General features: G+C 30.3%; 1 protein-coding gene across 3 annotated transcripts in view; it reads right to left on the minus strand.

Moving 5' to 3' along the window:
* LOC106458617 (ATP-binding cassette sub-family B member 6, mitochondrial-like) overlaps positions 1 to 20,812 on the minus strand; it is a 49,617-nt gene that overhangs the window by 15,543 nt on the left and 13,262 nt on the right. For all 3 annotated transcript variants that reach the window (XM_013918141.2, XM_022384880.1, XM_022384881.1), the window contains exons 6-14: positions 19,106 to 19,208; positions 17,784 to 17,873; positions 17,183 to 17,304; positions 11,859 to 11,968; positions 8,830 to 8,895; positions 5,614 to 5,819; positions 4,296 to 4,359; positions 3,669 to 3,754; positions 2,686 to 2,743 (exon numbers count right to left, since the gene is read on the minus strand). In XM_013918141.2, coding sequence (XP_013773595.1) covers positions 2,686 to 2,743; positions 3,669 to 3,754; positions 4,296 to 4,359; positions 5,614 to 5,819; positions 8,830 to 8,895; positions 11,859 to 11,968; positions 17,183 to 17,304; positions 17,784 to 17,873; positions 19,106 to 19,208 — 905 coding nt within the window. The remainder of the gene's footprint in view (positions 1 to 2,685; positions 2,744 to 3,668; positions 3,755 to 4,295; positions 4,360 to 5,613; positions 5,820 to 8,829; positions 8,896 to 11,858; positions 11,969 to 17,182; positions 17,305 to 17,783; positions 17,874 to 19,105; positions 19,209 to 20,812) is intronic.

Raw genomic sequence — 20,812 nt, forward strand, 5'->3', positions numbered from 1 at the left:
CTTTCTGTCCTCTCCGATGGACACGGACGCTGCTCAGTTGTTTCCTTGCCGTGTTTCCTGAACTGTTGACTGTCGAAATTTGCCACTGACTTATTCTACCATCTGTTTGACCAATTATCCTTCCTCTAACAAAATCTGACAATTCGAGAGAACCTTGAGTTCTAGGCATGTTGTAGCACAAGATAATTAGTGTGCGGACCATTTTCATTTATATAGTGCTCTGTGAACACAAATTAGTTAGCATAAATCAGTTAAATTGCGAAAAATTAGGTGTCTATTTACTTGTGACCATGCTGTGTATAAGGAATAATTCTATCATATTATCTTCATTACTTAAAATGATTGAAAACACATCTTACTGCTCATGAAATTAATGACAGATGATGATTAATATAATATGAAATCACATTTCTTAGCTTACCATAACATGGCTCTGTTGTTCTTTATAAGCTAATGAAATTTTAGGCTGACTTATGAATAAATCCCAGTATCACTCATAGAACAATTACAAATGGTAACCACACATTACTGTGATGGTATTTTTACCACTATACTGTAATAAATACGATATTCTTTAGTCACATTACACCTTAAACAAGTGGGTGTACATGAGTCATAAAACACAGGTCATCAGTATTTAAGATATATAAGAGCATCCAGTATCAAAATTTAAAAAAGTAAGTGTCATGAAGCACAAGAGTAAAAAGTTTACAATATTTCAATTCACTTTTTAAGAGAGAGAAATGAAAAATTATTCAAGATTTAAAGTTATCAATTTGTTTTAAAAAGCAGAACAGTAAGTGGTACAAATTTGAAAGAAAAATTATTATTAGTATAATTTAAATTTGCTCAAGCATTTACCACATATATTTCAAATTTATGTCAAATGTTCATGAATAGATTAAAACTTGATGCTTAGATAAGGGAACCACTTTTTTGTGTACCTACTCCACTATCATTTTACTAAAAAAGTTAATTTACAAAACAGTGATTATAGATTATTAACACTGATGATAAAGCTTTTTTTTCATACAACCATCCCCAATAATTTGCCAGTAAATGTCATATGTCAGATTATAATAGCAATTAGTATATTGCATGTCAATTCTTTAATTGTGATGCAATCCAATAACATGGCAGAAATTTAGGTTTAAGATCTTTCAGGTGTCAAAGACAACCCAGGATGGTCAGAAACTTCCATTTCTCTTCACCCGCATGATGAAAAGGTTTAAGCCAAATGGAATGGAAGAAGCCTTTAGGCTTAATTATTTGCACCCTGTGAGTGTTTTGTTAGACATTGTGAGAAGATGTTGAAAGATGTCACCAGTAAAACTGTGGCGTGACTGTTGAGTAGAACTCGTAGTAGAAGCACGTGTAGTTGTTTGTCCATGTAGTAGTGACATCAGTCGATGAGGAATGGAGCAGAGAGATGCAGACTGAGTGATTGCAATGTTGTTCAAATAAATTGAAGTTAACTTATAATTGGAGTGAGTCTGTTGGACTTACCTAGACTAACGGCCCTTTTCATATTTGTAATGCAATGTTAGAGGTTGCTATTTAAGCTGGGATTTGGAGAAAGTGTTAGTCATGGAATATTCAAATGCTGTGTGATAAATGTTGAAATGTCAATTTTTACCTATGCTCACTCACAAACAAACATAAACTTTAAACGCTTAAAAATAAAGTGTACAATTGCATTTTTTACACATTTAGATGTAGCTTTGAAATGTACACCAAAATTCTATATTTGAAATATGGTTGGAACATCAGTGGTGTTGATGTAAGCTCACTATGTTGACTATGTCATGTTATATAAAGTTAAGTACAAGAATTTTTACAGTAAATGTCAGAATGCTTGCATCTGCTAGCATTAGGTGCTATCTGAAGGATCATCTCGAAATTTATCCATTAACTTTAAGGTATAATTATACTGGAATTAGTTATTCAAATACTTAAATTAACAAAGCAAATAAATCATTACTTTTATTAAAAGGAAGTTATTCCAATCATGCATTTTGAAATATACTTGTTTTATGAACCTGGGTATAACTACAGCACTGAGTGTGTAGTAGTGTGTGTAGTTTGAATAATTAAAACAAGCTTTACCAGAACACTCACTTGGTGTGCAAGAGGTATACGATTCAAATCCAAGCTGAGAAAATAATATATTGAAATTACCATGATAAAAGATTCTCAGGGTTGTGAGACAACCATTAGTTGGGTGAAAGATTTTTTTTGTGGAAGTCCCTCAAATCATTGAGAACTCATGGATACCAGGCAGGGGGTCTACCAACTGAGCTAAATGGTTAACCCACAAACAACTGCTAGTAAAGCATTTTTTAACAACCATAACTACCACAAATGTTGATCATAATTACAGAACTTAATGTTGGAGATAAAAATTATATTGCAGTTGTTGGAGTCACTGAAAAAAGTTAAATGCCTTTAATTCTTACAATGATTTTGTTAATTTTTATTGGTTATTTTATACAGTATTAATACATGCATTAAAAGAGACCGATTATTTAAGCAATTGAAAATAATAGTTCTCATACCAGCATTAAAAAAAACTGAAGGATTAAATACACAACAAATAAAAAAGTGATTAAATATTTGAAACAGTTCCTGTTGTGAATTAAAACTCATGTAAAAACAATAACACTATAAGTTATCAATCATACTCACCAAAGCTACAGTTTTTCCTTGTGGTACAATGAAGCTAATATTTTTCAAAATAGGCCTCCTGTAAAATTTTAGTTTTTATTAATTAAGCTATACATGCAAGTTTCCATACTCGCATTATATTCTAATATTGATTAAAAATTTAGCAACTAATAGACTTAGCTGAGAAATTTCATGAGTAGTGAAAAACTTTTTACTATAAATTAAACAGATGCACTAAAGTGAATAAAAAATATGTGGAAATAAAATGCTGTGAGGAGCTTTAGACAGTAACAGATTCAAAAGAGCTGCACTAAGAAGTATTCACATTTAAACTCTTAAAATATTATGCAAAACCCACAATGATGTCTGATGAATAAACATATATGGTGAGCTTCAGGCCCACCGACGGGTATATATATATATATATATATATCTGTCTGCTTATAACTGGTAAACTACTGAACCAATTGTCTAGCATGTATCCTTAAGGCCTCTCAGAGAATGACTTAGGGAGAGGTGGTCAGCATTCCAATCTGACAACATAAGGGTTTTTCTTTGATATATTGTTTAGGCAGAGTTTCATGATGAGTAAACTGGAATGGACGGCAACTGCCTGTTATAAATAAATCACAAGTGAAAAGGAAGACGTTTTGAAAATCTTCTGTCTTTCATCTTTAAGTCCTTCATACAGTTTAATGTCACATATGATTGATAATATAAGGTGTAAGAAGCAGGCGAGTTGTTTCAGGATAATTGAAAAGTACAAAAAACAAAAATGAATACCTAAATGAGTTTTTAAGTGGTTAACTTTGCCAAGCAATGGTGTATTATAATTTCTCAACTTCAATGCAAATCTACATAGTGTTCACTTCCATGAAGTTTGGATATAAAATAAAAAGAAACTATTATTAAGAACATAATACTTTCCTATTAAAAAAATTGCTTTTTCTATTTCATTAAAAATAACTAATGCCAATTTCTCAGAAAATTAAAATGTTTCCTACTCTGCTGTATAATGGAAGCAGACATCTTTAAATTCAATGTCTCCTTTAATAACTCTTAGGCTTGGAGCATTAACTTCATCTTTAACCTGAAAAATACAAAGTTAAAGACAGTAAGTAACGGTAGAAAATTAGTCACAAAATATTGTATGAATTATTTTTGAAGCAACATTATTCGTTTTTAAAGCATGAATTAGTGTTTACAACTGCAAATAAAAACTGAGCAACTAAGCACTCTAATCTTTAACAACAAGCAGTTTTTGTGTTATTAGTGAGCAAAGTCTTTTTACTAATAATATTAAACTAATCCTACATAAACATAAAAAGTAGTTCATGATTAACTATACAATACTTAGCAAAATCATATAAAAACTATTCCTAATTACTTTCTGCTATGATATAATAAATGAATATCTCACAGTATTTGTTTGAAATAACTGTTGATTAGAGAAAACAAAAGCAAAAAAAATATATAAAGAAACAATAACTTTCACTAATCTGAACCTGATACTGAAAATATAGCTAAGAATACAAGATAATATCAATATTGCATACCATGTTCTACTTAAATCTAACAAAATTTAGTCATTTTGAAAGTGTAAAATAGTAACAAAATTTTAAATTAAATACCTCTCTATCTTCATCAAGTAGATCAAACATATTTTCCATGTCTATGAAGGCTTTTTGAATTAGCCTAAAAAATACAATATTTATTTTATTTTACTACATATAATACTGGTGTATTAATTTAGAATGAATTTATACTAAAGAGTAACATATCTAGGAAATATCAGTAATCATTAATCTTGTGCACATAGTAAAAAAAAAGTCCATTTACACACACTATTTATACTAGTACAAACTCTGCCCTATGGACAGCTGTACACGCCCAATGATCGGCTGTTTGTGCTAGTAATTTCTAGTTGATGTATTCATACCTCATTGTAAAAATTGTAAAAAATGTGAACACTTTCTTAAAAATAATTTTTTTTCTGGGAAGTATTGCAGAGGAAAAGTGTTCAGATTGTGCTCTTTAGTCATACGCAACTCACTGCATCACATACCTCAAAATTTTACTGATATAAACTGCATGTATATATTTATATGTATATATATATTTTCAAAGTGCTACCCTTTATTGAAAAAATAAGTTTTTTTAAGAACTCCTGTTTTTTTAATACTACATTTAAAAATTGCATCAATAAAGATATAATCAAACCCTCATGTACAGTCCTGCGATAAGAGTACTTTTATTTAAAATTGTGTTCTGTTATAAAGAAATGGTTGTTGCACATATCACAGTTATTTTTCTAATTGTCTGAATCTTGAATACCAAAAGTGTGAAATTATTTTATGGATTTTTGTTTGTGGTGCCATTCAACATATGGTGTAACATTTCATAAGCCTCAATCACCACTTCTGGCATTGAGATCTTGTTGTATTTCAGCACAACAGATGACACAACTGTATTTGTTATTTTGGTTACATAGGTAGATTGATACATAGATGGCCATGCTATTGTTCCATTGTAGTAAGATTTTTCTAGTGATATTTGCCAATAGATAATTGTTGTAATATAATGTTCTTTACAATGAAAAAAACATTAGTCTGAGTTAAAATTTCTTTGGTTTATGTTTAAATCAAGAAATGATAAAAATCCATCAATTATAAGAAATGTTCTTCAGTATTTAATAAAAAAAATTCTTTTTAAACTTGTAAAATAATAAGTGAATTAATTATTAAACCAATTCCTACTTACAGGAATGTATTTCCTTAACTTATAAATACATAAAACTTTAATTAAATATCTTGAATAATTTTCAGTTATGATTCATTAATAATTGAACTCATATTCAGTTCCAGACATAAAGATTGGATCACATTTTCTAAGTTGGAAAAATATGTACACACAAACTTCAACACAAAATACTACATTTAGAGATACTACCTGTAGTATGTTCCAAAATAATTTAAAGGAGTATAAAGTTGTAGAATATATGTGCTGAAGAGAACATAGTCACCAACTGTCAAACCTTGACCACTAACCACCATGTGAGCACAAAGTAGAGCTCCAGTCATCACACCTAAGGTAATGACCATGTTCTGTGATGTGTTGAGCAAACTTAAAGAGGCAGAGGACTTCCATTCTTCTACCTGTTGAAAAACAGATCTTGAGATACTGCACTGTTGGAATAATTAGTATATGTAAACAAAGTAGTTTGCAAGAAAAACTATTATTATATAACAATAAAATGATAATACTAGTATATGAGCCTGTCAAAAATGATGGGATACTATTGTTGAATGTTTAATGAAAATTATAGAATTTGACTAACACAAATTTTTCTGTACCTCCAAAATGTACCTACTCTTCACTTATTTCATCAGTCTCGAAGTAATTCTTTAATAATCACATTTTTAGTAAAAACTGCGCACAAAAATAAAATGTTATCTAGAACAAAAGTATGTGTGCACTCTGAAAGAAAACTAAATAGCATTCTTCAACCTTTTCAATATATTCAAACTCAAGAAGTAGAAAACAGTGAGGACATTCTGACACAAATTTTGACTATACAAAGGATAAAAGATATTTGATTGTAATAAACATTTATTTTTCTTTATGTTTTAAGGCCAAGTAGATAATATATGTGTCACATCCACAACAGTTAGTTATATATAATCCTCTTCAATCAAGATGTACACTTGTATCCATTGAAGTTATAGTAACTGGCAGTGATACTGCAATACACTCAAGCATCAAGTTTTTAATTTTTTCTTACATAACTTTACTTATTATATTAAATAAAAACTGCTACTAAGTAAAACTTTTACTAAAATTACTAATATTACTTTAATTCTGGTGTGGTTCTTGGACTAAGAAACAAGGAAAAACACTAATATATCACTTGTACTCAAACACTACACAATCTCCTTAATGATTCCTATCTCTATGTCAAGAGAATACTGCAGTTTGAAAGCCCATAGTTTCAAAATGGTACCAAAATTATTAATCCAATTCTGTAAACCTGCACACACTTCCCTTTACCTCCAGTCTTTATTCTTTCCTCTAACATTTTGTTTGTTTGACAAACAGTATATTTTCCTAATATATCATACATACATCTGATGCCTTAATTTATAATTATTATGTAAATAAACCTGATATATTCTTTAACTTATAAGTTATTAGGTAAACATGATGTATTCAGTTATTCAATGATACAAATTTAGCAGTTTCTATAAATATTCGTGGATAATAAATAACGCCATATTCTCGGAAACTTTTACAGGCACCACATTATTAGTTACATGCACCCCATTATTAGTTACGTGCACCCCATTATTAGTTACATGCACCCCATTATTAGTTACGTGCACCCCATTATTAGTTACGTGCACCACATTATTAGTTACGTGCACCACATTATTAGTTACGTGCACCACATTATTAGTTACGTGCACCACATTAGTTACATGCACCACATTATTAGTTACATGCACCACATTATTAGTTACGTGCACCACATTATTAGTTACGTGCACCCCATTATTAGTTACGTGCACCCCATTATTAGTTACGTGCACCACATTATTAGTTACATGCACCACATTATTAGTTACTGTTCATGACAAATTCTATATTTTCTCAATTTTTGTTTCTGGAACTTGTTGTCCCAAAATTACCGATATAATCTATTGCTATCTATATTTTGCTTTATACAGGTTTTTCTTAATTGTTACTGGTGATATTTTACCTGTCTTGAAGACATTGTCTGTCAACAACCCTTGCCCACACTGTACTAAGCATCATGATGTCACATGTTATAAGTAATGTTAGGAGATGAGTATTTTGTTTTATAATGGACTATTATTCTATATAATTCTTACAATTATTTTTGATAATTAATTGCATAAATATAAGTACATCTTTGTTTTATCTTTGAACTGCTAGGTTTTACTGAAATAATGTTTTTTATTTTGACGTATTTCAAATCTTTCCTACACAAATATGTCAGTGATGAAACATACCCAAAATATTACACGTTCTTTCTACGGCTACTGACATGGCGGCTTTTATTAATACAGTAAAATCTGTAAGATCAAAATAAGTTAATTAATGGAAATAGGCCAGCTCTAAACAGTAATTTGTTAAGAGCTTTTAGGGTGCAGTAAAACAATCCTCTATGACAGTTATAAAAGACTTTTGTCTAGAACTCTTAAACTCCATTTAGGTGGTACCGTGTTATTGTTTTTGAAATTTATCAATACCATGACAAAAAAAGATCAATGAATACAAACAACGTTTATGCATAAAATATGCATATTGATATGCTAAATGTGCCAGAACTAACCTGCATGTAACTATTTGGTGCTAATGGTAATTTATTTTTTCACCATTCATATTATCCTACAAGCATCACTGAATCACTTAAAATTGACTGACTTTTCACAGTTTTTGTCTGTAAAATGAAATTCCCTGTTGTTTATCAACCCAGTAATTATAAATATAAAATTCACTGATTTTTTGTTTTGTTTTCCTAACCCATGGTAATCGTGCATTAAAGTTTAACATTGTAAAAAATATCACACACAAAAAAGCACATATGACGGTGGCACTGTCAAGACTGACAGTACAAAAAAAATTAAAACCCATTTTTGTGTTGCAAAACAAGGATCAAGGATTAGACAGTACGATTACAAAGACTGTTTGGAAATTATCCATACTTATAACAACTTAAAACAATCTATTTTTGCAAAAAAAAAAAAGGACTGTGGTGGTTGTACTACAATAATGTATCTGACTTCCATGATGGTTTTGTATGTTTGTTTGTTTTGGAATTTTTCCAAAACTACTTAAGGGCTATCTGTGCTACCTGTCCATATTATAGCAATAATAGACTAGAGGGAAAGCAGTTAGTCAACACCACCAACTCTTGGGCTACTCTTTTCTCAACAAACAGTGGGATAGGCTGTGACATTATAATACCCCCCATGGCTGAAAGGGAAAGCATGTTCAGTGAAGGGAATTTGAACCTATAAACCACAGATTACAAGTCAAACGCCCTAACTACCAGGCCTGTAAATCTGCTAAAAAAGGAAATTGAGGGTCAGCAACAAACATGTTATGCAATACTGTACATGTATACTTAGATGAAGAACTTACCTGATAATTCTCTACAGCATTTCTATAATTATCAACTTCATAATCTTCTGCATTGTAGTACTTGACCTAAATTCAAAAAAGTATTTGTTATGACATTTCTTTTTTTCTTCTAAGAATGAACCATTTCATTTAATATAAATGTAGTCCCACTTTAAACAAAAAATTACGTATAGGAAAGCTTTCAATTAACCATTTTTATTCCCTTCTTATTATATTCAAATTAGTTACCATTGACTGCCTTACTGTACTATCATGTTTATATTTACTAAGCCTTCTTATTACTATTTTCAATGAAGTTCTTAAACTCACCTTTTGTGTGTTTGGTGTAACCATGTGTGAAAAAAAAAAGAATAAATTTCTGCCTGAGAGAGAGGTGTCATGGGTAAATTTTCCACCATTAAGATTATCAAAACTTCTTTAGTTTCAAGCTAAAATTGAATTATATAATTTTTGTTGGTTGTTTTATAGTGTGTGTGTGTGTGAACTGTAAGTTACTAAAGCTTTGATCAACATGAATACAGCCATTAAAACATTAATAAACTACAACTTTATTCCTTGCAAAAAAATTGAAATTCAAGTGTTTAAAATTAACAAAGTCATTTCTAACTATTCTGAATCTAATATTATTGTATTATTTTATCATCTAGTACACAAGTAAACACCTAGACAAAATACTGTGTGTAATTTAAAAAAATTCAAACAAATACTATTGGTAAAATTGTTTGCTATTTCACATTTTCTTATTTTACTCCTTCCAATTAGCCTGTACATAAACTGCAGCAGCTAGTTCCATCCCATAATTTATAACACATCATATACAATACTGCACATGCACTTATTATAATTTTCAGTTTAAATATCTAGATATAAACAATCTTTAAACTACTCTCAAGATTATTATAGCTTTAATTTTACATGATTTCTCTCAATAAAAAAAACAACAACCTAAACCTTATTTAATCTTTTGTTCCTGCAGTTGTTTCTGTAGCACCTAATTATGAATAATCTTTGTTTTAGTTTATTTTTTCTCTTATGCAACAGGAAATTGCTCAAAAGACACTTAATCATAACATTATTCAAAATATTAACAATTTAGGATCACTGTGAATGTGGATATCACTAAAAATGTCTAATATTTATTGGTGTGAAAAAAAAAGGACAAATGTCTTCAAATTTATAATTAAATTTTCACGCTTTTTCTAATAACATAATCCATTTTTCAAAATATTTTGCTCTTTTTGCAAAGCGGAATTCTCTCATTTGTCATTATTCTTAGTTGCTCCAGGAAGAATAAGGTCCCCCTGCATAACTAAAATCCACTTCCCTGATATTACCAGTGTACAAGCAGAGTTCAGAGGTTCTTATGCTTGAATTTTCAATTGAATTGCAAAAACTTTTTGTTTCATGTTGATTTTTTTTTATTCACATAGGCAAGCTAATGTATCTGTCATAAATAAAAGAAAACAATCACGCTACAATTATGTGTGGTTTCAGCACCTTTTTTTATTGCAAGCATCTCTGTCAAATGTTTGAGAATGTTGAAAATTGGATCACATTACTTTTAAACATAACAACTGTCTTTTTTTAATAAGTGATTAAATTTTCTAACATTCAGTAAGTTGTACACAATAAGAGATGTGCATATTCTTTATATGAACAATTCTGCTGAATGAAAGATTCAACGTATGATATGTATCTAGATGCGTATGATATTAATTTTGTACATACATGAATATCAAACACAACTTGTATATATACTCTCACACAGTCATTTTAAACTAAACAGTGAGTGTGAATGTGCAGGTGTCAAATAATTCAGCACTCCTGCACGAGGTCCTTTCTGAGCAGTCACAAACGTTTGTTTGTTTTCTTTCAGAAAATCTTGACTTTTTTGTGAGCATAGAACAATACACCTTGTTCAACTCTAAATTCCATCTCTGGTATTGGGTTATTTACATTATAAGCCATCATTTTGTTTTTTGTTTATTATGAATTTTGTGAAAAGCTACACAAGTACTATTTGCACCAGTCATCACTAATTTACCAGTAAAAGACTAGAGGGAAGGCAGCTAGTCATCACCACCCACCGCCAACTCTTGGGCTGCTCTTTTACCAATGAATAGTGGGATTGACCACCACATTATAATGCAACCACGGCTGAAAGGGCAAGCATGTTTGGTGGGACGGGGATTCAAATCTGCGACTTGCAGATTGCATGTCAGGCACCCTAATCACCTGGTCATGCTAGGCCATATAAGACATATGACTTACAGCTGAGCCACCAGGGCAGGGCATTAGCTGAGTAATATCTCATTCAACTCCATTCTTCCTTCTAGCTCTGCTACTTTCGGTATTAAAAAGTATGATACAAGCACTACCTTCTGTGTGAATACACGGATGGCAGGTTTACTAACAGTTTCTTTTTTAAAAGCAATTTAAATATATAAACAAATGAAGCACCTGTAAATATACATCTTTGTTATTCTTTTGTATGTCATATGGTGTCAAGTGAGACTTAATGTGCCATGGAAGGGTTTAGGCAGACCATTGTAAGCCATGTACATAGAATTGTAGAATTTAGTGAAATTACATGCTATCAATTCATTTGATTTTTATTATCAAATGCAAGATTATAATAGATCATTAATCACACATTTCAATTCATAAGTGCTACCTAGAAAAAACAAGATTGTTGCTTGTATATTTTAAGTATTAACTTGGAATAACTATTTAACTGTTTTTAATACCTTGAACCTTTTTATGAAAAATGAGAGAAAAACAATACCCTAAACATTATTGTTACAACAAAATAGATATTGAAACACCTTTTACATTATTTTTTGAAAAGTAGAAAATAAAAATCTTACATTTTAAATCAACCACTGACATATAAAAAAGCAAATTCATAATGGCAAAATCATTAATAACAATGATTGTAACCCATTGAAAAATAAAGACAAATTTTTGTATTAATAATATATACCAATTTCCAAAACAAATTAGATAGTTGATACAAATGGTAAACATACAGTTTCAAAATTTAGTAAAGCATCCACTCCTTTAGCTTGGGCAACATTCTCCAACATATTCATGTCTCTTCGGAATTTGGTTCTCCATTCAGTGAGAATTATAGTAACAGCTGAAATAACAAAGTGAATAAGGTGATAAAATACACTGTATTTGAATTTAAAGAATGTAAAACTATATCATTTAACTGGTTTTGTATAATTACATACATTTACCTCATTTTTCAAATTAAAGTTTTAATATAATAAAATTACACTTCACTAACTCAGTAAAGGTATGAAAACTGGTGGATGGTATATGACTTTTAGGGTGGTCCTTAATTTTGAAGTTTTGATTAATAACACTCTCATCCCCTCATTTTGGTACAACATACGAATAAGTAATTCACATCAAATTTTGTCCATAGTGAATAACATTAAGGAGTTGCTTTAGATAGTTGAAATTTTACCTTGTAGCTCACATTATATCTGCATAATCTGAATACTCTAGAGTGTTCTAGCATAACATTATGGAATATACTATCACATTCTAGAATCTTCCAGAGTATTCCACATTATTCAGGATGTTCAAGAACATTCCATATATATAAATAATTCATGCTCTCACTTTTTCCTTCTGGAATATTCTGTATGACATGACAGCGGTATTTAGAATTTCTTTGAAGGTATATAAAAGCTTACACAGATTCTTCTGTATCATTTCAGCTGAAACTGTATCTGCGTATCATTGGAAGTGGATTCTGCAACAATATTTAACACTACACTTTGGCTACTTGGTTCAGAAGAAACTGTATCTGCATATCATTGGAAGTGGATTCTGCAACAATATTTAACACTACACTTTGGCTACTTGGTTCAGAAGAAACTGTATCTGCGTATCATTGGAAGTGGATTCTGCAACAATATTTAACACTACACTTTGGCTACTTGGTTCAGAAGAAACTGAACTAACAGGAAGCAAATTACTTCCAATTGGCAAGTGCTATGTGCTTTTTTTTTCTACCATCACAAAACATTAAAGACAACAGTTCTTGAAATCTCAACGATTGTGGTCAAGAAGGCTGCAGCTTTTTGGAACAATGCTTGAATTCTAGTTTATCCAAAACATCATGCTATTATCAAACTGGAGAAGCTTTATGAAGATAAAGAAAAATTCAAAAAAGAAAACTGAAACACACAGTGAACCAATGAAGCAGAGTTTGTCAATAATCTGGATGACCTTTTTAACATCACTCAAAACCGCAGATGACAAGGACTTTCTTCATGCTCAGAGGAAAAGAGGATATCATAGATGCATTGGCCAGGAAGATAAGGTTCTTTCTTTAAAAGAATCAAGTGCTGAGAAAAGAAGTAAGGTAACTATGGACAAGAAACGACATGAAAAGCAGACCATGAATGAAACTGTCAATTGTTGGGACTCATCTCACAACAATGATGATAAGGTTGGTTGATACAGAACCAATAATAGTGATGGGGATAGAGGAGAAATTGGATAATCATTATCTTTTAAACCTAAAAAGGAGAACAAAAATCAATATCATTAATCTCGATTTAGCAGCAGTTTTGGAATTATCAAGTTGAGGGAACATTTGTCCTTACTTCCACAGCTCAAAGCCTTGGTCCTGACATGCAGGAGCTAACCATCAAATGTTCCTCAAGTTTACTGCTCTCTCTGCCATTTCTGCTCCTCACAATGATCTTAATTCTGCTCTTTGAAAATCTGCTTGTCAGACATTTGCTGGAAATCTATAGTATTTCAATGGGAAACTCTTTGGTTTGGAATTGTTTTATTCAGCTGTATCCACAGAGACAAAACGAGAAATGGCGCTAAATGAGGAAAGCATGGATGAATCTCCTAAGCACATCCAGCTGAGTATCAGGAAGTCTGGAGTCATGTCACTTGATGATTTCATCACAAAAAATACAAAAGACTTATTTGGGTGCCTCGAAATTCCATCTCGATTTCTAAATTATGACTCCAAGTGTTCGGAGCCCAGAGAGGATTACAGGGAGACATTATAAACAATTCAAACCTTGAATGTGGTAAATGACAATGATGAAAGGGGTGTGCCCCTTATTGAGGAGTAAAATGCCATCGTAACAAAAAGAAGAAGAACAGAAACAATTCCTCCTTCAAGTTGTGCAGGATCATAGGAGACACTTTCCTAACAGCAAAAAGGAAACAATAGCAATGCAAAAGTAACTAACCACACCAAAGTCACATAATTATACTATTGTACATTCAATAAAATAATATTTAACTTTGAAAAATAATTTATAATGCACAACAAATATGTTTTTGTATCACACAGTACATACAGTACCAAGCCACTGCAGTTTAGAATTTCAACCCGATTGAGCAAACTAAATATGGTCCCAAATGGATGAAGTTTGACATTTAATATTTCTTTGTAGATTGAAACAAAATTAGGAGGTGAGAGCTTCAGAATTTTTAGCCTGAAATTTTACCTGCAAATAAAGACCTCCCTAATGACTAAAAAACACTATATATGATTTGGAATAAGATTTTTATGTTTCTTCTAATTAACATTGTAAGATCTTGATTTTGGGGTTTGAATGTTTTCAATTTTATTTTCAAAACTTGTGTATAATATTAGTCTTAGCTTATTTGATAATTAGTAAAGACTTAAATACCAAAATTTATCACAATTTCAAATTGAGTTATTTTTAAGTCAGTTATTCGTGTTAACGTGTTATAAAGAGTATGTTCATTTTCTACAATTTATTAACTCAAGTGGCAACACTGTAAATGGTCAGTTTAGATTTAGTTTTTTAAGTTGTTTGTGGGGAACTACAGAAATGTTAACGTGTTACTAAATTCAGGTTCTGCTGTGTAATTTTTTTTTCTAAAGTGTTGTAAGTGTGAATTAAATCTAACAAATTGTGTTAAGGATATCTAATATGGAAAGTACCTGCCAAACTATTTTTCCAACTCTAAAATGATAATATCATTAATTCTTACAATACTTGATGTATCAATGATTAACACTTGATCACAACTTACAGTTTATCACAAAAAAACATTCCTCTACTAGTTGGCCATTAAACAAGCATTTTAATGACAAACAACTGAAGTAAACACCCAGTAAAGTTTACCAGTTCTTGTCAGTCTAAGCCTAAAGCACAGAAAACTAGTTTGTCAGGTTTTTCTCATTGATGCGTTTCTTTTAAAAAATAAATATGGCAGAATCATGTAAATAAATCAAGACTAAAGTTTCTAAATCATGGTTGGCTCAAAGCTCAAAACATTTGACGTTTCAAAATTTACCTATCAAAGTTCTATGTTATTCTTAGAAATTTACACAATAGAAATAAGAAAAATCTCGATGAAAAAATCTAGAACACAGCAAATGACAGTAAAACTGAAGATTAAGCCTTGGCCAGCTACTACAGTAATGCTGAAGCATGAATTTTGTCATCACACTAAATATTCATTAATTATGAAGTTATTTGTAACATTGGAAAGTTTTTACAGTACTCCATATTATTATATATTTTGAATTAATAGAAAAATTACTAAATTACTAAAACCCATATCCATAACTAGAGGGGCACTCAGTACAGTGCATACTTCCGCCATGCAGCATCAATCATATTTTTCTCTCCAAAAACATGAAAATGTGTCTGTATGCCTGTCGTTATCAACAGACAAGGACTATTTTTGGCAGGACAAGGAGGAATAATATTCTACACATTTCCACCAAGTTTCATCAAAATCTGATCATTTTTGACAAAGTTATAAAGCAAAAATAGTGGGAAAAAATCAGGCCCCAAGTTAACAGATCAGGATTTTTTTTTGTGACCTTGATCCTCCAAAAACTAATCACTTCTAAGTTGGGTCATAGTCCAAATGTATACCAACTTTCATCCAAATCCATTCAGCAATTTTTGAGAAATCTAGCTGCCAAACACACACAGGGGTGACTAATAGCACTAGCCATCTCTAATTTTGAATTAATAGATTAGATACAGGAATGGCAGCTAGTTAATACTAGCCAGTGAAATCTTGTGGACTACTGTAATTGAATAACAGAAATTGACAGTCACTCTTATAATACACCCAGTGCCCCAAAGTGTAAACAAGGGTGAGAATGACAGAACCTCGGTTACACAGTCTAACCACTAGATCACCTCTCCATTTTCTCCATTATCACTTAAAATTCAATACACTTTGTTTGTGTTCAGCTTTTTGTATTTATTAATTTAACACAAATATTCATTTAAAAGTAATTATACAATAACTCAGTGCTGATTTCTTCTTTAAAGATAATCCAATTATTCATGCTTTTCCTAAACTATTTTCCAAAAATTACTAGACAAATCTATCAAGCAGTTACACCTTATCTTTTTTACTACATTAAACAATGGACTAACTTGGACAGATTTGATGTAAGAATGTCTTAATAACTTAAAACTTTGAGTTTACCATCAGTATGTAAACCACAGGTACATAATATTAGAAAAATGAAATTATGGCAACTAATTTTAGAATTTTTTAAATATATTTTGATTCCACTTTCATTGAAATCTATTTTAATTCAAATAATATATTCAGAACTTTCAAAAACAGTTAAATTTTTGGATACTGAACATATCACTATCAGAGATTTGTTTAAGATAATCTAAACAGCCTTATTAAACTACACCTTCAGAAGGGTCAACAATTCTCAACATGATAAAGTACTATATCCATATGTCCTGCTGTTCTGGGTTGCCCTAATGTTTTGCCACAAGCAAATGGCATGGAAATAAATATTTTGTTTGGTCAGACATTGTCATAAACTAAAGTTTAATACGATTGACCATGATCAAATTAAAAAAATTTGTACGTGTGATTATAATAATTATAAATTTTATTGAGAACCAAAAGTAAGTTATTATACTTGAAAATTTCTTTGCAAGGTCAAAGTTGAGTGATTGCAAGCAAGTGTTTACATTACATTCTTTGTAACAAGTGTCTCAATAAACCCAACAGAAAATTTAACACTGATTTACATGAAAGAAGCAATAAGTTTTTAGAGGGATAGCTGAGGTTTATTAAAGTTTCATATTATTTCTTTGTGTTTCATTCCAAGTCCACAAGGGCATAATTTATCATATTGACTACTCTGTGAATGGTTTGATTGAAAATGCACTGGATTTACTATAGAGGGAAAAATTCAAGCATCCTGCACATTCTAAAAACACCAAACAAAGCAGACCTTTACACAATTTTATAAAGCAAGAATACACTTCTCACTCATATAAAATATGTTAGGAATGTTAAAATGAATCAACAACAGTCCTAATATCCTAATAATACTTACTCAAATAAACACCCATAGTTAAAAACATGATTAGTCCAAACCAGGCATTAAAAGCTGTTATAAAGTAAATTATCGCTATGATGATGTCAGCCACTGTTGGTAGGATGTTGAATAACATGTAGCTGAAAGTTAAAAACATTATATAGAGTATATCTATTAGTAATTATTTAAAAACATATTAAGTAACAAAAAATTCATATTAAGTAAATGTATTGTATGAAACATGGAAAATGAGTTTCATGAAGACACTTTAATTTCATCTCTTACTTGATTGTTTTCAGTATTTTTTTCATCCACTTTGCATTAAATCTTTTGTATATTTGATCTTTTCAATAGCAAATTTATTATAAATTCTTAACTATGAAGTCAAAAGTAATTCTACCCTCACTGAAAAGTAGTAGTAACAAACCATAAAAATACAGTTTATTAAATAAATGTTTTTATTTTGTATTCCTACATTATTTAAAAATAAAACATTTTCTTTAAGCCAAAAAATCTTCTCTTTTTTTTTTCCTAAGAAAAAAATTATATGTACCAAATATGGAAAATTAACATCAATAAATTATCAGGACTATACTGCAACAACAGAAATTTGTTTTACCTCAGTAAGCTGGTAACACTACTGGTTCCTCGATCCATTATCTTTAAAACTTCTCCTGTTTTACGGCCAAGGTGCCACCGTAAAGATAAACTAAAGAGAGTTTTAATAACAGTAACTTAGAATAGCTTTGAACTAAATATTATACATTTTAAAAGTATCAGATATCATATTACCTAAGGATTTTGAATTAAGGATTACGTAAGTTATAAAGTTCAGCTTGCAAACAAGAATTGCAATGAATTCTATAAACCACAAACAATTATACAGTAAAAAAGTCAGTCCTTTTTCCTGACCAGTAAAATAGTTAATCCTGTAAGAACTATGTTTATATATTTCATGTATACATATGTGAGAATACAATACTAAATAGTGATATATGGCTCTCTCATGTTTATATATTTCATGTATACATATGTGAGAATACAATACTACATAGTGACATATGGCTCTCTCATGTTTATATATTTCATGTATACATATGTGAGAATACAATACTACATAGTGACATATGGCTCTCTCATGTTTATATATTTCATGTATACATATGTGAGAATACAATATTACATAGTGAAATATGGCTCTCTCATTTTTATATATATTTTATGTATACATATATGAGAATACAATACTACATAGTGACATATGGCTCTCTCAATTGTATGGTGAAAACTTTTATGCACAGAACATTGAAAACTAGCTATCATTTCCAAAAAATGTGGTTTATGAGTATGATCTAAGTTGCTTAGAACATAAATGATGTATTTAGATTATTTTAAATACTTTAAAGATATTTCAGCTCTGTAAGCCTAGTTTATTATAGCTTCTATGGTATTCTGATAAAAAAAACTTTATCAAGATGGTAATTGTGCTTGTTAAACATATAGAAATCTAATTTTCTATATCAAATTATGGCCATAAAACTAATATTTTTATGACAAAATATTGTACTGAAACATGCGGAGCAAATGGTCATTTTTTACACCTTAGTGGAGTAACTTTAATTCAGTGGTCTTAAAATCATATTAAACTGTGAAATAATACGTAATCACTGAAACTGCTATGCTATATAAAGATACATCTTAAAACAACAACACTGTTAATAAGTTAAGAGATCACAGCCTATATGCATAAATATTTACATATGGGCAATAATTGACAAATTAGCAATTTAATTCATTGAGCAAAACTAGTTCTGTTACAGTCGGAGCAATGTTTAAAATTTCTTATGATATTTTGTTTTCCAACGACTGTATATTGTGTCTGTGGAATAGCACTTGTTTATCCTGAAAATATAAATATATGTAATACACCTGTAGACCTACCTGTGCAAGTGAGCGTAAAGTTCCACTTGAATTTCCTTTACTGTGTACTGTTGCACTCTGATCCATAAAAATGATCTTATATTATTTATAAAACTGTTGTTACCTGTAAATGAAGAGTTTTAGAAATAAATAACAAAATATTTAGAATAAATTAGAAAAGACACTACAACATGACTGATACAAGTCTAATTATTGGAGTTGCTTTTTTTACAGAAATTCACTCTCTTAAAGTGTTTTTAATTCCTTTAGAAACAGTGCCACAGAGAGAAAACTGTAGTAAGAGTAGACAGGAATGGATGGCAAATGCTTGTTGTAGAAAAAAACACAAGTGAAGAGGATGACATTTCAAAAGTCTTCCATCTTTCATCTTCAGGAAGACTTTCAAAACATCATCCTTTAGATTGTTTTTTTCTCTACAAGAGACAGTTGTTGCCCACTCTAGTGTACTCATCATAAATACTCTACCTATTGATCTCTCCAAAAATATATTAAGAGTAGTTTCTGACATACAATGGAACTGTGCTACTGAGGCACAAATGTAAAAAAAAAAAAAGAGAGAGATAAATATCTATAGAAAGCTTAATTTTTTATATTGTACTTACTAACACATGAAGCTAATACTAACATTCAAAAAGCATAATTTATATAAAAAGAATTAACCACTAATCGGGTTGAATTATTATAATAATATGTTAATTTTCTCAGAACTTACTCTAGTGTGGGTGTTCAATTAAATCTACTGTGTAACAAGAATCTAATAATGTGGACAGATTTATAACCAAACACTTTTATATTCTGTGAAAAACTGATATTCTCCAATAGACCTCAAAAACTTAAGCCTATTTAATCAATAATAATTGGAGTTGATTTATTCCATAAGTACAGTAAAATAAGTATCGCCCTAGTTTATCAGCTGATCAATATTTCTTCAACTGGTTAATATTAGTATTATCTTCAGGGGCTCACACTATACTGAAACTACAGGCTGAGTTTCTTGTAAAATTATACCTGATCATCAGTTGTTTTTTCTGAAGTTATAAGTTCATCAGTATTTAAAAAACAAAACCAAAAAAGTACTTTTAGTAGCCACTTATTGATAAAATATTTTAATTAAATTATGAAGAAATTAAAAGTATATAACTAAAAAACACACACACACACAACAGCATTTGAACTGTAATTTTAGTTGCCAAAATACCAAAACAAATCTTATTAATTTTCTATTTGTTGTACTTAGATACTTAATAAAAGATCATGATATAATGTCTATTTTGCCCCAAAATAAATTTTAACTACATTATTATTATTGTTTGAGCATTGATCATATGTTGAAATGATGTTCTTTAACGAACCAATGAATTAGTTTTATAGAGATAATGCTTTTGATTGATTCTAATCTGCTTGAAGTGCTTATTTAATGATTGGTTTTGTTTGTTTTAAATTTTGCACAAAGTTACTCAAGGGCTATCTGTGCTAGCCACTGTCCTAATTTAACAGTGATAGACTAATGGGAAGACAGTTGGTCAACACCACCCACCACCAATTCTTAGGCTACTTTTTTACCAACAAATAGTGGGAATGACTGTCACATTATAAACTTAAAATAAGACCCAAAAACTCGAGCGCTTTCAAATAGTTGATTATCATTTTTTGTTCTCCTGAAGAAGAATAGTCAACTATTGGAAGGCGCTCGAGTTTTGAGTCTTA

The sequence above is a fragment of the Limulus polyphemus genome, unplaced genomic scaffold (assembly GCF_000517525.1).
Source record: "Limulus polyphemus unplaced genomic scaffold, Limulus_polyphemus-2.1.2 Scaffold493, whole genome shotgun sequence".
Lineage (NCBI taxonomy): Eukaryota > Metazoa > Arthropoda > Merostomata > Xiphosura > Limulidae > Limulus > Limulus polyphemus.